General features: G+C 40.7%; 3 protein-coding genes across 3 annotated transcripts in view; 2 read left to right on the forward strand and 1 right to left on the reverse strand.

The window, feature by feature from the left end:
- LOC123366815 (SLX4 interacting protein) overlaps window positions 1-1,119 on the reverse strand; it is a 129,256-nt gene extending 128,137 nt beyond the window's left edge. Inside the window, exon 1 of the mRNA XM_045010586.1 lies at window positions 777-1,119. The gene's annotated coding sequence lies outside the window, so the exon portion shown is untranslated. The remainder of the gene's footprint in view (window positions 1-776) is intronic.
- A 7,090-nt stretch (window positions 1,120-8,209) lies between these two features.
- Window positions 8,210-8,585, forward strand: MKKS (MKKS centrosomal shuttling protein). Its single transcript, XM_045010589.1, has one exon. It carries the CDS (start codon window positions 8,210-8,212, stop codon window positions 8,360-8,362), a length of 153 nt encoding a protein of 50 aa, XP_044866524.1. The 3' UTR covers window positions 8,363-8,585.
- A 17-nt stretch (window positions 8,586-8,602) lies between these two features.
- Window positions 8,603-14,454, forward strand: LOC123366814 (McKusick-Kaufman/Bardet-Biedl syndromes putative chaperonin-like). Its single transcript, XM_045010584.1, has 4 exons — window positions 8,603-9,595; window positions 12,025-12,200; window positions 12,881-12,991; window positions 13,890-14,454. Exons 1-4 carry the CDS (start codon window positions 8,605-8,607, stop codon window positions 14,328-14,330), a joined length of 1,719 nt encoding a protein of 572 aa, XP_044866519.1. The 5' UTR covers window positions 8,603-8,604; the 3' UTR covers window positions 14,331-14,454.
- The last annotated feature ends 2,183 nt before the right edge of the window (window positions 14,455-16,637 follow it).

The raw sequence follows: 16,637 nt of genomic DNA on the forward strand, positions 1-16,637 counted from the left end.
TATACCCGCTGATGGACCCATCCTCTATGAATTTATCTAATTCTTTTTTGAACCCAGTTATAGTTTTGACCTTCTCAACATCCGCTGGCAATGAGTTCCACAGACTGACTGTCCATTGTGTGAAGAAGTACTTCCTTTGGTTTGTTTTAAACCTGCTGCCTACTAATTTCATTGGCTGACCGCTGATTCTTGTGTTATGTGAAGGAGTAACACATCCTTATTCAAGTTCTTCACACCATTCATGATATTATAGCCCTTTATAACCCCCCCCACTCCATCTCTTTTCCAAACTGAAAAATCCTAGTCTTTTTAATATTCAATATAACAAATTGGGTTCATCTATATGTCTGATTATTCTAATTCAGATAGCACTGGGGGTGGTGTGGTTTGGGGGCGAATGCAAAGGGGGCAGGGAAGTTTGGGGGTGGGTGAACAGGCAAAGGGGACAGGCAGCACTAGCAGTGGGTTGGTTTGGGGGTGAATGCCAAGGGGAAAGCACTGGGGTGGGCAGTTTGAACGGGAATGCAAAGGGGGCAGAGGCAGGTTGGGGGCCATTCACTGCAGGCGGCAGGATTGAGCACTGAACACCAAGCAGTGGCAACAGCTGGGGAAGGGTGCGCAGAGCAGGAGGAGAGCTGGAGGCGGGGAGTCGGCAGGGGCAGGGGCCCCTGGAGGTGTGCGGGGGAGGGGTGTTTATTTTGGGAGTAGATGATCTTGCAGGAGAAACAGGGGCCTATCCGCCCGAGCTGAACGGGCCGGGGGGGGGGAATACTCACGCTCCAGCCCCTCCCCACACCGCGTGTGTCGCTTTCGCTCGCCTGCACCGACTTCTCTGCCCCTATCCAAAATGGCCGCTCGATGAAGCCTCTCTGCCCCAATCCAAGATGGCGTCTCCTTGCCTCAATCCAAAATGGCGACCAAACAACCCCAGGCCTTTATTTCGCCTGGAGTGGCAATCACGCACCGACATCCGGGTGTTTCCCTTAGGGGCCCTCCGGTGTCACGTGACCCGGGATGGCCAACGAAAGAAGCAAGGAAATTAGCGTTAACCACAATGAAATCGATCGTAAAGGGCTAGGGAGGCTTTGAGAGGATAAGCCCCCCTCGCGGGAGAAGCTGATAACAAAAAACGTATGTAATTGGCTTCCTCCGACCGTTAGGGTTTGGATTATATAGGTGCCTATACAAATGCCTGAGAGACCTGACAACATGTTTTTAACAAGTCCCGTTGTCCGGGCATTTTCCTGAGTAAAAATCAGCTTGAAATCCCGGCTAGGATATTTCCGGGAGGACAGTCGCTCTGGGTGGTCAGACAGGCGTTTGACTAAGCCACCACCTCTCCCTAGCAAAGGACCTGCACCGGCTTCTCGGACGGTCCTTGACCCTGCGTTTCTCGCGCGCGGGCCGCAGGCGTTGGCGCTGCCGGTTGGTCGCCCCCTGAGGGGGAGTTGGCGGGTGGAGGTGAGGAGGATGGATGAGGCGGCGAGCGGGGCTGATGCCTCCCGGGAATGAGTAGAGGGGGGAGGGACCGCGCAGGGGTTTGACCTCGGCCCGCCAAACCCAGGGTTGTGAGCTCAGTCCCTGAGGGGGCCACTTAGGGATCTGGGGCAAAAATCAGTACTTGGTCCTGCTAGTGAAGGCAGGGGGCTGGACTCAATGACCCTTCAGGGTCCCTTCCGGCTCTAGGAGATCTGGGCATATCGCCATATAAAAGGGCTGTGGGTAAGGGGGAGGTGGCTGGTTCTCTCCCCCGCCCTTCCCCCCATTGGCTTGTTCGTAGGGGGCAGGCAGTGACCGACCTCGCTTGTTCGCTGGGGTCAGATCCTGCCCCTGTGAAGTCAGTGGGCGCAGGCCCTAAGCCTGCCATTCGCAGAAGGGGTCACCAGCGCCTCTGCTCGGACCCCCTCTGTGTCACAGGCCACCCGCCCGCATGCTGAACCTGACACGGGACTAGGCTGTTAGGGGCCACCGGCAGAAATAGGAGGGACAAGGCTCACCCGTGTCCCAACACCCCACCCCACTCCCCCCATGGCAGGGAAATGATTCAGTGAAATATGTGCAGATGATACTGGCAGGTTACCTACATGTGCTGCAGAGAAAGGCAGAAAAGCCCCAAGGTCCCTGCCAATGTGGGGGAAAATCTCTTTCTGGCCCCTCATAGGGAGATCAGCTGGAGCATGAGCAAGAGCCAGCCAGGCAAGCACCTGAAAACGAGAGAAAACTTGGAGGCACTTCAGAGCCCCAGTGGTGTCCCAACTCCCAGTCCTAGGAGCCACCCACCTGTAGGACTGTATGACCTCTATTACTGCAGCATGTGCAATATCCTGTCAGGGTTTTTTGTGGGTTTTTTTTTTTTCTTTCCCACACCTGAGCCGCAGTCCCTAGACAGCCGGTTACAGAGGACGTGTGTGCCTGAGGCCAAAATCCAACCCAGGTCTCCTGAATCCCAATCCCAGTGCCTTTTGCAAACCACTAGGTTGTAACCCCCCTCGGGATTCAAAAAAGGCAATCAGGTCACTAGGCCTGGAAAGTTTTGTTGCAATCTAAAGCAAAGACAATCTTGCATGCACACCACTGTGCACTATATGCCCCTTAGTGTCAAGTATTCTGTGGCAAACTCCCAAAACACACAGTCAAGAAGGGTTGCTAAGCTGCAAAGATTTAGAAACACTGCCCTTCCTTCCCCTCCCTGCCTTTTTGAGTATAGATTTCACAGTGTTTTACAGAGGAGGTATTTATCAGCACCAGATCCTTCTACCGCACAGACTTACCTGTAGTGTTAGGAAGACTAACTCTGTACCTGAGCAATTCTCAGAGCCCTTCATAATGCAATCTGTGGCTTAGAACAGCTCTACACAATAAACGTTTGCCCATATAGCAATGTTGATTAGGGGTGTATTTTTGGGTGTATGACATTTCTATAGTTGCAAAAGTCCTGTGGTAGATGCAATTATACCAGCATAAAAGTGCTTTAGGACTGTATAGTTTATTTTGCTTGCCAAATTGGTATAAGCTGTACTGGCAAACGTACTTCTTTCCTGCATCTACTCTAGGAGGGTTGGCAGCAATAGCTATTCCAGCAGACCTTTTCAAATGTGGACCTGGCCTTAGAATGTTTAAAGATATTTGAAAATTTCCCCCCTTTGTGGGGGGGAAAGATCTGACTAGTTCTAGGGGTCAGGCTTATTTTATAACAGCCCTTTAAAAATCTTTCTACTCCAGAAGAGTTGCTGCTTACCTCTCTCCCTACTTTCTTTCCACCCTCCCACTCAACCCTCACCCCAAAACGACACCCAGAAAAATTGGAGGATGGTTGGGTGTGGGTGGGAGAAGTATAGCACAGGTTTTTTTGGAGTGGAAAGGGATTGCTAGGGAGCCTCCACCATGCAGACCCTAGCATGCTCTCACTCATTCAGGCACATCTGCCCCTGTCCCCATGTGTCCCTGCATCCTCTCTCCCATCCCCATGAGTCCTTGCACCCTCACCCACCCCCTCCCCATGTGCCCCTGTGCCCGCACTCCCTCCATGCATGCACCTTCCTTCCCTTGTCCTGATGTGTTCCTGCACCTTCCTTCCTCTGCCCCCATGTCCTTGCACCCCACTCCCTTTCAGCCCCCGCACCAGTCTGTTCCCCCATCCCTTTTGAACCGGAGTCTGTGACACACACACAGCCCCAGTAACCCCATGCTGTCTCTCCCATCATATCCCATGCCTCCTGACCTGGCCCCACAGGCAGGGTCCTGTGAGGAATGTAGCCTCTTTCTCTTTCCTGTCCTCAGCTGGGGCTACTCCTGCCCAGAAATGGCTGCTCTGTTCTGGTGCAACAGTGGCTCCTGGTGGGTGAAAGGAGTAACTGCAGCACCTTTCTGGCAGAATGTATTTTCTGTGGGGAAAAAATCTGCATGGCACATGAATTCTGTGCATCCGCAGTGGCGCAGAATTCCCCCAGAAGTAAATATAGCACAAGAAGCTTGTATTACTAAAGATAATGAGACCCTGACTGGGAGATTAAAATCTGGGTTCTTATCAATAGTAGGACTTCCAGTGGGTATAAGAGTGTTTTCCTTGGTGGGGAATGAGAAGTATTCACTAAAAGTTATAAAAGTATGCAGTAAAATATATTCATGTTAACAATACCATTCAGATAGGTGTTGAAGCTTTTGGTTTTACAGCAGAATATGTTAATGGTTGGGGATCGCCTTGAAAGGGGCAGGGATGAGGCTAGCATATATGCTCTTGTGAACTAAGCATGGGGTTGGGCAACTGGAGACCTGGATTTTATTTCTGACTGCCACTGAGGTGCAGTGACACTTGGGGGAAGTCACTTAGGATGTGTCTTCACTGCAAAGAAAACCCAAAACCCATAGCAGCCAGTCCTGGAGTGTGAATCAAGTGATTTGGGCTTACACTATGGAGGTAAAATAGCTATGTAGACATTCCCACTGAGGCTCTGAGACCCATCCCCTTCACCAGGTTTCAGAGCCCAAGCGGGAATATGTACATAACTATTTTGTACCCCTATAGTATGAGCCCAAGTCAGTTGTCCCAGCCTCTGAGAGTGAATGCTGTTGGGTTTGGGGTGGGGGGGTTGTAGACATACTTTTAGCATCTGTTACCATGATCTTGCAACACTCACATGGGTGGTATGTGTTTGCAGAATTGGGGCCGATGTGCCTCAGTTTCTTCCTTTGTAAAACCATTGAAAAGCGCTTTGAGATTTATGAATGATAAGTGCAAAGTCTTAAGATCCTTGCAGATCTTATACCATTGTATACCCTTTCAGTCTTCTTTGAAAAAGAAAAAAGTTTTACATGCAAAAATGGTATAGTTAAAGCAGCACAACCCCAACAAAGTGGAAGTAATTATACCAGTATAGCTTATAACTGCCTGGGAAACAAGTACAGCAATTAGCTTTTCTTTTTAGATATTTGAACTGAGGTTATTTTTAAAGACAATTTTAAAGTTCACTAAGCAAGGCTTCCTTCTGTCACTTTTTGTTCTTAATCATTTGGCATGCTGCAATATAATTAAAAATGTTAACATTCAGGTTTGGCTGTACTGTGCTATTATAGAGATTAGGGAGAAATATTTCTTGGAACATGTTTAAAATAAAATGATCAACTGTCTTTACATAGGTAGATGCCAGTATGGGCCTTAAAACCATCTGGAAGGACTACAAAGTTTTGATTGTTATGGGAACTAGCCTTGGGCTGATACACTGGGGGTGGTTTAACATCAAGTCCAATTCTATTTTCCAAACAAAAAGAGAGGATTATGTACCAGAACCTGGCATTGTGACATATGTGATGCAACATGAAAGTCAAAGAAAAGGAAAATAACAGTAGTACTATATATAAAAGGTAAGTTCCCTACCTAGCCAGACTGAAATATTTAATGTAGTATATAATTCATGTGATGATCAATTTTCTAACAATTATAATCTTGTTATAGATTACCTTTTAGTCTTTTCTTTCTGTTTAATTTTTCTAAAAGCGAGTTAATCCTACCGTTATGTACTGAATACACCAGATAGCAGGAGTTAGAAGGCAATTCAATACATAAATTACTCTATACCTTTTTCATGTGTACAGCTCCCATTCTGCTATTACACTCCAAAATCCATCAATCTGTGTTTTCAAAACTGCAGCTAAATCCTGCTAGACTATGGAATTAGCCTATAAGTGTTCAGCTAAGTGATTTTTATTATATGGCTTCAAGTTATTTTATTATTATCTTAAAAAGGCTTTTCAAGTCCATCTAATAAACGTATGCAAGTCCAAGAGGGTCAACTCTACTAACAAACATGGATCAGTGATATTGTAAGTTCATAAAATAATGTGTTCTACAAGTTACAGTTGAATAGAGCTAGCCATCGGTACTTTGGAGGAAAATGAAGACCAAACAAATACTCTTCTACCCCATATAACGCTGTCCTCGGGAGCCAAAAAATCTTACGCATTATCAAACTTGCTTTGACCCGCTGGAGTGCACAGGGCCCTCCCCCGCAGCACTGCTTTACTGCGTTATATTCGAATTCGTGTTATATTGGGTCACGTTATATCGGGGTAGAGGTATATGTTTAGAAAAACGTGCAGGGGATGTGTAGGTAACATAGTGATGTTATATAAATGCATAGGTAGGTATAGGTACTATTGTTTTTTAGGACTTTTGGCACATAACTAAAGCACTTCATTGTTTCTGAAAAACTTTGTAAGTCACCTTTAACTAGAAACCCAGATTTATATCGTAAAATCATGAATTTAATTGAAGTTAATAGTAAAACTCCTATTGACTGTAATGAGGCCAGGATTCCCAACTCATAGAATCAGTCCTTTCCCACTCCAGAATAGTATTTAAATTCTTACTAAGTAGGAATAAGTCAGATATGCTATTAAAGAAGTAACGTTATCAGTGTTGTTATCTTAGGGATAATTAAATGTTTTAAAAGGAATGTATCACTTAATTTTAACTCACAGCACAGCATATTCAAAATCCTTATATTTAACATCTTGTGAATCAATTTAATTAGTCTTTAAGGTGCCACCAGACTCCTTGTTGTTTTTGTGGATACAGACTAACACGGCTACCTCCTGATACTTGACACCAATTTAATTACATAATTTTAATCTGAATTATTACTAGCTTGGTATTTTGTTTTCCACCAGTTTGATGTGATTTAAGGATTGAAACATCCTGAACAAGGTTTCAGAAGTGTAAGCCACTGAGTGCTAAAATGGTGGATGATTAATTTTAAATTTAAAAATAACACCTTTAAACTTTGAAGTATTTAGAAGTGAGCTGAGAAAAGTGTGTACATTTAAACATGTCAAGACCACACAGGGCTGCAAGTTAAAGGACCATTCTATGCCGCCCACCCCCATAAAAAGGGGAATGAGTTCCTAGACTTCTGAACACACAAAATCATTTTGTTTTGAAGTGATTGCACATGCAGGGAGGTTGGTATTAATGCACTAGCTTCTTATCTGTATAGATCTAAAGTAAAATGAGGTTATCAAAACCAATATAGACTCATATTTTCACACAATCTGTTACAGTTGGTAAGGGCCTGCTCTTTGAAGACTTGGGTAAAATAGCATGCATATTACAAGTTGTCATTGAAGAGGTTAACTGGCAGAAATGCCTAAGTGTTTGAGCAGTGCCTTCCCACACTATATTTAACTGTAGCAGGTTTTCTCATCTTAGTTAAAAAGTAGGGCTTTCGATTAATTGAAGTTAACTCACGGGATTAACTTAAAAAAATTAATTGTGATTAAAAAATTAATCACAGTTTTAATTGCACAGGTAAACAATAGAATACGAATTGAAATTTATTAAGTATTTTGGATGTTTGTCTATATTTTCATATATATTGTATTCTGTGTTGTAATTGAAATCAAAGTATATATTATAAATATTTGCACTGTAAAAATGATAAACACAAAAATAGTGTTTTTCAGTTCACCTCATGCAAGTACTGTAGAGCAGTCTCTTTGTCGTGAAAGTGCAACTTACAAATGTAGATTTTTTTTGTTACATAACTGCACTCAAAAACAAAACAATGTAAAACTTCAGAGCCTACAAGTCCACTCAGTCCTACTTCTTGTTCAGCCAATTGCTAAGACAAACAAATTTCTTTACATTTTCAGAAGATAATGCTGCCCTCTTTGTATTTACAATGTCACCAGAAAGTGAGAGCTGGCATTGCAAGGTATTTACATGCCAGATATGCTAAACATTCGTATGCCCCTTAATGCTTTGGCCACCATTGAAGAGGACATGCTTCCATGTCGATGACACTCATTAAAAAACTGTTAATTAAATTTGTGGCTGAACTCCTTGGGGGAGAATTGTGTGTCCCCTGCACTGTTTTACCCACAATCTGCCATATATTTCATGTTGGATGATGACTCAGTACATGTTGACAGCCCTATTAAAAAGTACTACAGTTAAGTGTTTGTGTGTGCACGCAAACACACTGTGTTTGGGGAAGATTAAAGGTGCCAAATTAGTGATCTTGCCTTAAATCAATGCTGATTTGTTCAGTTATTGACTACTGACATAGATACAATCTGATTTCTCAGAAGAGACAGTTGTAATCATTATACAATATATTGTATAAAAGGTTATACTAATATCCTGTTACTTCTTTATTGTAGGTATAATTAACCTTGAAAGTTTGCATCTGCAATCTTACCACCAAAAGAAAAGATGAGAAAAACTAGCTGGATTAAAAAGAACTGGCTGCTTGTGGCAGGACTTTCATTTCTGGGTGTCCATCTTGGTACATATTTTATACAAAGAGCTGCAAAGAACTCTGCTAAATCAGCCTTGGAAATTAAGCAAAAGGATTTTGGAGAATGAAGTAATTTTCTGCAATCATCACATTAATTTATCACTTATAGTTGTATAATTTGTTAAATATTAAACTATGAACAGCTACATGGACATAGTTGTCATTCTGTATGCAAGGTTTCTCTCTTATGTGCTTGGTACAAAGAGTAAAAAAATACTTCTGTAGATTAAAAGATCTATAATTTATGGATTCAAGGAAAATGCAATAAACTTGAAATGTTGTTGGTCAGAATGAAAATCTTGTCTTGAAGATGTCTCGCATTGAAGCTAAAAAGCCTTCATTGTGTACTAATGACCCTCTAACTAAAGAAAGAGTTTGTTTCTCTCTGTCTGTGTTAAGTGGAATAGTAAAGTCTTGCTATGGCCCTACTGGTAGACTCAAACAGCTCCACAATGGTATGGGAGGCTATGTTCGCACAACTTCACAATCTTCTGCCTTGCTTGGTGGCCTTTCTATCACCCATCCAGCATTAAAGGTTCTGACAGCCTCTGTACAGAATCATATATCACGCTTCAGCGACTGTGGCTTATTTACAGCCATTCTTTGCTGCAGCTTGGTTGAAAATTTTCAAAGAATAAACTTTGCGGCCTGTACTGTCACTAAAATAAGTAGACATCTTTTGAGCTTATGTACTGACTATCTCAAGTCTGAGGCCTGTGGTTGCCGAGTATCGGTGGATTTTGACAGTATTAAGACTCTTCTTTCTTTGGTACATAGCATATTAGCAAGCAAACCTGCCTGCATGCTTAACAAAATAGAAGCCAATCACCTCAGCACATTGGTTTTAAAGGCTTTTTTGCTTACAATTCCACATACCATTGAAACTAATGTTGTTTTAGGAAAGTGTGTAATTATTCCTGTGAAAGATAAAAGAGTTATGGATTCTACTGTATTTCCCGGACTACTAATAGAAATACCAGAATTTCAGTTGGCAAGAACATTTCCTGTCAAAAGAGTTTCTTCAAGCACTATCAAGATGGCACTCTTCTGTATCTCTCTGTCAGGAGACCTTTCCAATATTGGAGAAGGAACTGTAATTGTCCATCATGGAATTTCTCTAGAAGTAGCAGCATTGGATCAGTTGCTTAATTTAGGAAAGCAGTTGGTTAATGACCAAGTAGGCCTTGTAGTATGCCAGAAAGTTATCCACCCATCTTTGAAACAATACCTGAAAGAGCACCGTGTCATCACTATAGACAGAGTTGGAGTATCTATGATGGAGCCCCTGAGTCAAATGACAGGTAATAAATTAACTTTGTACATGGCATCCATAACATTAGTCTCAAAGGAAACATAGAAATGTCACAAAGTAAGATTGTAATCCATCTTTCCTCTATCTGAGATGGATGTAGCCATTGTTGTATCTTACGTATCATAAATTTGCTAAGATTAAATAGTGTGCTGTTTGAAATCCAACAAACTAGAATCTCATGATATACATCTTTATTTCAAACTCTGGCAAAGAGAGCTTGATCCTGTCTTTACATATGTGGCCATATCGTATAAGTTGTTTCATAAAAGTCATTACTGCAAGCTACACAAGCACAATAACTGATATTTACAAGACAGTTACCCACTCTGTTACCTAGAGCAGATAGAATCAAGCTCTAAACCCTGTGTTTATATAACATTAAATGATAATGGAGGATTTAATTATTTGTTATAAACACTTGATGTTTAGCTCATATTATACTGTAAAATAGAGACCACTTAAAAAAAAATCCACTGGCAAGTAATGTCATTATCAAGGAAATAAAAGTTGTACTGCTCATGATCCAAGATGCGCTAATCATTCCTGAATCAGTACTAGAAAAGCATGGTTAGATGGTTACAATAGTTAAGTATGTTTTGTGAAATACCAAGACTAGAAATGGTGAGGTTTACTGGTGAAAAGTGAGAAGAATCTCATCTTTCTAAATATATGTATAGAAATTGCTCCTAGTCATTTGTGGTACTGATTTCAGATCACAAAATGACATTCCAATGACTGTTTTCCTTTCCTCTCCACTTCAGGTTCAAAAATTTTAGTGTCATAATAGCTGTGACAAGAGTTATAGGTAGAAAACACTGCTGTACATTTATACAGTACTATTTGAAAATATAGGACCTAGCTTCAGATGGTAAAACCTTAAATTCAGCTGCTATAATGCCAGAGTTGTGAGTAGAATTGAGGTGTGTCTGTGTGTGTTCAAGGATGGGGAAGAAGGAACTTAAGAATTATATGATTAGGGTCTAATATGTCAGGACTTGCCATCCTTAGAAAAGCTTTGAAACAATGCAGACTTTTTCAGGATTAGTTAACTTTCAAAGTACTTTAATCCTGAATCAGTGATTGGAAAAAGTTACAGACAGAACCCAAATTCTTTCTGTTTTGCTAGATACTGTAAGAGCTGTGCTCTTATTACTCATTAACTTTTAAGATTTCTGGTGTTCCTTTGCTTTTATGAACCAGTAGCTGTTTTCCTGGCTAAAAATAGGACAGTCTCAGGAGATAAGACTTTAATTAATATAAAAATGGCATTGCCAAATACACTACATTACTACAGTCAAGATTGAAAATAATATCTTCACAATCTCCCCCTCTGTTTTTAGTTAATCAAATTCCAAACATTTGCATACCAAGCATAGTGGTTATCTGGTGCTACTGAGCAGATGTTTTTGATGTTATACAAAACGATGGCTTTCCTCATCAGTTTAAACATCTAGGTACTTGTAATACACTCATCTCTAGTGTCGGCATCAGTCTAGAAGCTTCCTTCACTAAGTTATAACAACTTTGAGTTCCTGTTTTCATTTAATCTCTGCTGCAACCAGATTATATCTTTGCAGTTCTTGAGTTTTTCATTGAAGTTGGTTCAGCTATTTTGTTATAACTTTCCAACATACAAAACCCTCAAGAGGGCAAGTCATTGGATCTTTTAAGAGAATGAAATATATGACTATCATAAAGATGAAACCTTTAATGAGGAAAAAGATTTAAAATTATTTCTATTTGGCCAAAAAAAAAAGGGGGGGGGAAGTGAAGATTCAGAAAAAATTATATTCCCAGACAACTTTGATAAAGTCAAGTTAAGAGTAATCATTTTTTTCTCCTTAAATACAATATTTATAAAGTTTTAATTAAAAGTTTGAAAACTAAGAAGTTCAGTGTTATAATTTTAAATCTCTTTGCTTGCCATTTTGTGCAGCAGAAATTCTTTTTTCTCCAGTCTTTTCAATCTACTTTATCAATCTGAGCAAGACATGTCACCAGTGAGACTAGCAGCGTATGGCCACAGCTGATGGGAAACCAGATTTTTCAAACATTAATGGAAATCTTTTCTGGCCAGTTCTACAGCTGACACATGGATGCTGCTTACAGCAGTCAGGGCTAGAGTCCCATGGTAAACATTTCTTACAGATGCAGACTTTTTAAATTGCCTAATCTAAATAAAATTCCTACTTTTACAGTGAACTAGCACCAGAAGCTATATTTTCAAAGCACTGTACTGGTTTGTGTCTGCATGACTTCCATCATAGTTTGAAAGTTTAAATGAATATGACTTGAAAAGCATTTGTAACTTTAAAATACAAGCAAAACAACCTTTCAGTCCATGTTCTACAAAACACAGTAGACAGCTATTCTGATAAGATAATAGATGCTGTTCTTTGCTTTTTCGTAATTGTACAGGTTCACAGCCCATTGCTGCCCTACATTCTGTATCTCCTACTTGTTATGGCAGTCTGAAGGACTTGCGCACTGAGAGTTTCGTTTCAAAAAATTTCTTGCATCTAATTCCTAATGATACACTGGTCTGCAGCTTGATACTCTGTAACAGAAATGAAATGGCATGGGATGAGCTGAAGGTAGGCAACGTTTTTCAAAATATCTAATAAAAATGTATACTCATCTGGAGGGAGACGGATGGGAGAGGATTGTGCGAGGAAAGGTTTATTAACAGTTTCAGTCACTATAACCAGAAGACTTTTCCTTGATCACCAGCCCATCTCAGAAACAAAGAATTTTTTCCACACCATTTTGCACATAGTCATTTCTCCCCCTTTTTAGAGGCCACCCCTGTGGAAAGAAATGAAGGATGTTATTTCACTTTTTCTCAGTTGTGTGAGGAAAGTTTCAGAGTCACTGCTGACCCTTCACTTGGCAACACTCACACCTGAGTAATTTAGATAGTTAAAGTGTGGTTATATGCTGACATGGGGCTCCATGTTTGTAACTGATTGGAACTTAGTAAATAATTTTGATTATGCAAAATGAGGAACAGAACCCAGCACTCTTGGCTGTGATCTGCAATGTTAAGCAGCATGAATACCAAAAGCTTGTTTGTTCACTCTGTAAGCAGCTATGATACTGAAATCACCCAGAGCAGATCTGTGAGTAAGCAAGTGCCATCTGTACATTTACACTTCTTAGAGAAGAACTGCACTTTAAAAGTATATCCTAAAAAGTAAAATGTTAAAACCTTTTTAAAACAATTTTTTTTCTGCTTTAGTGATATATGCAATGACAATTTTTTCTTGCTCTTCAGCTTGCATGTCAGACTGCAGAACATGTCTTACAACTAACAATCAAGCAACCATTGGCACTGTTAGGAGGTGGCTGCACAGAAACTCATTTGGCCTCATACATAAGACACAAGGTATGTAAGGCCTTGAGAGGATATTTAAAGCTGCTTAATTCACTTAAGATGACAAGGAATTTAGTTTATATGGGATTACGAACAGAGTTGAAACATCTCACTTGTCCTTAGCAGATTCAGTTGATATTAAGTGTTGCATTTTATTCTCCAAAGAATGACTAATATAAAATGAAATTGTATGAGATTTTAATGTGCTAATAAATATCTGCCTCAGGACTTATTGCATAAGAAATACTGCCTTTGTATTCTTTAACAGCTCTTCAGATTTCCATTTACCATAGCAAAAATTCATTCTTTTTATTCCTATAATATTTAGTAGAAAACAAGAAGTGTATAGAATTATTTTGTCTTGAATGCTAATAAGGATAAGACTTTTTTGGCTTTGATTTTACTTGTGGGAAACCTTTGATATTTGAATTGTGCCATCACATTAATAATTTTTCCTCAGTTAAAAATGTTAACTTGGACTACTTGTTAAAAACAAAAACAACAAGGAGTCCGGTGGCACCTTAAAGACTAACAGATTTATTTGGGCATAAGCTTTCGTGGGTAAAAAACCCACTTCTTCAGATGCATGGAGTGAAAATTACAAATACAGGCATAAATATATATTGGCGCATGAAGAGAAGGGAGTTACCTTACAAGTGGAGAAACAACGTTGAAGACCAATTTAGTCAGGGTGGATGTAGTCCACTCCCAATAATTGAGGAGGAGGTGTTAATACCAAGAAAGGGAAAATTGCTTTTATTAAAAACAGCAAAGCTGCTATCCAGTAGTTTGATAGGAGGCTATTTTGTGCATGCTCAATAATAAATAAGATGTTTACTAGTTTGTTTTCCAGTTTGTACAAACTACACATATTTACAGTTGTCTAATGATAATTATTTTATCTTTTTAGATTTTTACCCTTCCTACTAGTGTTTTGAAAGCCATAGATTGTTCTCGGACACAATACCAGTTGGTTGCTGATGCCTTTTGCCGCTCCCTGGAGTGTGTAGCTTGCTGCCTGGAGCATGATGATGGTGAAATTCTTACTGATACGGTTTATGGACATTTTTGGTCTGTTCAATCAGGTTTTCCCTCTGACTGTAACTGGTCAGATTTAGTTTTGAAGTGTGGTTGTGGGATTTACAATAACCAGCGGAATCTCAATTGGACAGTTTTACGAAGCCAGTGTATCCCTTTTGCTCCACAAAGCTGCTCTAATGAGCCTTCTATAAACTCCACTGACCATCTTGTACTGGACTGTTTTACTGCAAAATGTAGTGGTCTGCAAGTGGCAGTGGAGACAGCCAATCTGATTTTGGATTTGTCATATATAGTTGAAGATCAAAATTAGTTTAGTTTTCATCTCCATTATTTTGAACTTCATATTTATTTGAAAAAGTTCCAAAGCAGCATAAATAATATCCTAAGGGCTAGTCTACACTTACCTGCCGGGTCGACGTGGTGAGTTCGACTTCTCGGAGTTCGAACTATCGCGTCTAATCTGGACGCGATAGTTCGAACTCCCCGCGCGCTCTGGTCGACTCCAGTACTCCAGTACACTGCAAACAGTGGTGGCGGAGTCGACCTTGGAGCCGCAGACTTCGATCCCGCAGCGTCTGGACGGGTAAGTAGTTCGAACTAGGGTACTTCGAGTTCAGCTACGCTATTCACGTAGCTGAACTTGCGTACCCTAGTTCGACCCCTACCCTTAGTGTAGACCTGCCCTAAGAGACTACTATGCAGAAGCAGAGTCTATAAACAGAATTTTAATGTCAAGCATAGTTGCTCATTAAGCTACTTGTCTGATTCCTACTCCACTTCAGTGGTCATAGACATTTGCAATCATATTTAACATTTTGTTAGAAAAATTAAACATTAATAGTCTAGTGTGCACTCAGACATAACCAAATTTTAGTAACACATGACTGAGAATTCAGACTATAATGTATTCTATCCATTCAGACTATATATGCAAATATGTGTTACTACACACATGCACAACTACATTAAAGGAAGAGGAAGGTTGTAAAATGAAGCACTCAAAAGTTAGGAAGTGCCAGTGTTAAGGTTGCCTGTGCAACCTTAATACAGTCTCCTTGTGTATGATTCAGTCTTTATCTAATCACATTGTACTTTTTCCACAAGACCCCTGACTCATTCAGTCCACCGAATGGCCAGTGCTGACTGAGTGAGCAGCTATTCAATATTTTGTTATATCCTCATGTGACCCCATATTTTATTTACTTCATACTATTCAAACCATGCTCTGAAGACAGAATTATTAATTTCTTCATAAGCTTTTGTATGGCTCTGTTCTCTGTAGTATCTGAGTGCTTCGTAAACATTAATTTATTCTTGTAATACTCTTGTGAAATGAGGAGCTGGTATCCCCATTTTATGGAGGGGGAGGCACAGGAAGATTAAGGGAAAAGGTTTCCAATAATTTTGGGTGTCCAATTTGAGGTGCTTAAGACCTGGTTTTTCAAAATACGTAGCATTGTGTAGCACTTCATATGTTAAAAGCACAGCTTCCATTAACTGCACTTGCAGCTGAGAGTGCTCGGCACTTCTGCAAATCAGACTACAGGGTCTCAAATCAAGCACTAAGAAAATACACATTTATGACCATCTTTGAAAAGCTTGGTTTAAGTGATTTGCCCAACATCATATAGAAACTCTTGTGGCTGAGGCAGGGATAGAATCCAGTGCAACTTTCAACTGCCTTGATCATGAGGCTACCCCTTTTCTTCCCACCTCATTCACTTCATACATTTCAGTTTCTGTAACAAATGTAGAAGGAATGTTGTATGGGACCCCTGCTGCATTTTCTTTGTACTGAGCAGGCGACACACTCTAGTGAGAACTAACAAAAATATAGTTCTCAGTGGAGTTTATAGCCCTTACTATCCCATGTGTCCCCCACTCTACTCCTTACCCAACCTGCTGGCCCTGAGAAGTGGGTGCTGAGATATGCTGTTCGGGTTGTGGGAAGAGAGGGAGGAGCCCTTCTGCCACCTACATCCTATTTCTGCAAACACTGCAGATTGCTCACTTCATTTTATATTCTCTGCCTCTATATAATCTGCAGTTGTCCCCCTCTATCACTCTCTAGCAGTGCTTCTATCCCTTTTTTAACCCCAGCTCCTATCCTCTGTCCCTGATTTTGCCTATCTGCCACCTCCTTACTCTGCCTCCACCTGTTTGACCACCCTGCTCATAGTTTGCCCCCTGCATAAAAACACCAATGGGTGTTATATAATACATAAAAGATTATACAAAAAAGCAAATATGAAAACATCACAGCTGACTAACTCAGGAGTTGGTACTTTTAGGCATGTGTGCTGGGATTGCATAGATACCAGAGATTCTCAGGCACAATTAGTGGCACAAAGTTTGATTGTTCTGTGATAGTCAGTGTCTATTATTTTATTTCAGTTAGGTAATGAACAGAAGTTTGCCTTTGTACTTGCAGCAAAGGGTCCTGTGGCATCTTATAGACTAACAGACGTATTGGAGCATGAGCTTTTGTGGGTGAATACCCACTTCGTCGGATGCATGACACCCATGAAAGCTCATGCTCCAATACCTCTGTTAGTCTATAAGGTGCCACAGGACTCTTTGCTGCTTTTACAGATCCAGACTAACACGGCTCCCCCTC

This window comes from Mauremys mutica, chromosome 3 (assembly GCF_020497125.1).
Source record: "Mauremys mutica isolate MM-2020 ecotype Southern chromosome 3, ASM2049712v1, whole genome shotgun sequence".
Classification (NCBI taxonomy): domain Eukaryota; kingdom Metazoa; phylum Chordata; order Testudines; family Geoemydidae; genus Mauremys; species Mauremys mutica.

Excerpts from the sequence above, each read along its gene's own strand:
- MKKS (XM_045010589.1), top strand. The coding sequence starts at position 8,210 with ATGAGAAAAACTAGCTGGATTAAAAAGAACTGGCTGCTTGTGGCAGGA.
- LOC123366814 (XM_045010584.1), top strand. The coding sequence starts at position 8,605 with ATGTCTCGCATTGAAGCTAAAAAGCCTTCATTGTGTACTAATGACCCT. Across the intron at positions 9,596-12,024 it reads GCCCCTGAGTCAAATGACAG|GTTCACAGCCCATTGCTGCC; the intron begins GTAATAAATTAA and ends GTAATTGTACAG. Across the intron at positions 12,992-13,889 it reads CCTCATACATAAGACACAAG|ATTTTTACCCTTCCTACTAG; the intron begins GTATGTAAGGCC and ends TTATCTTTTTAG.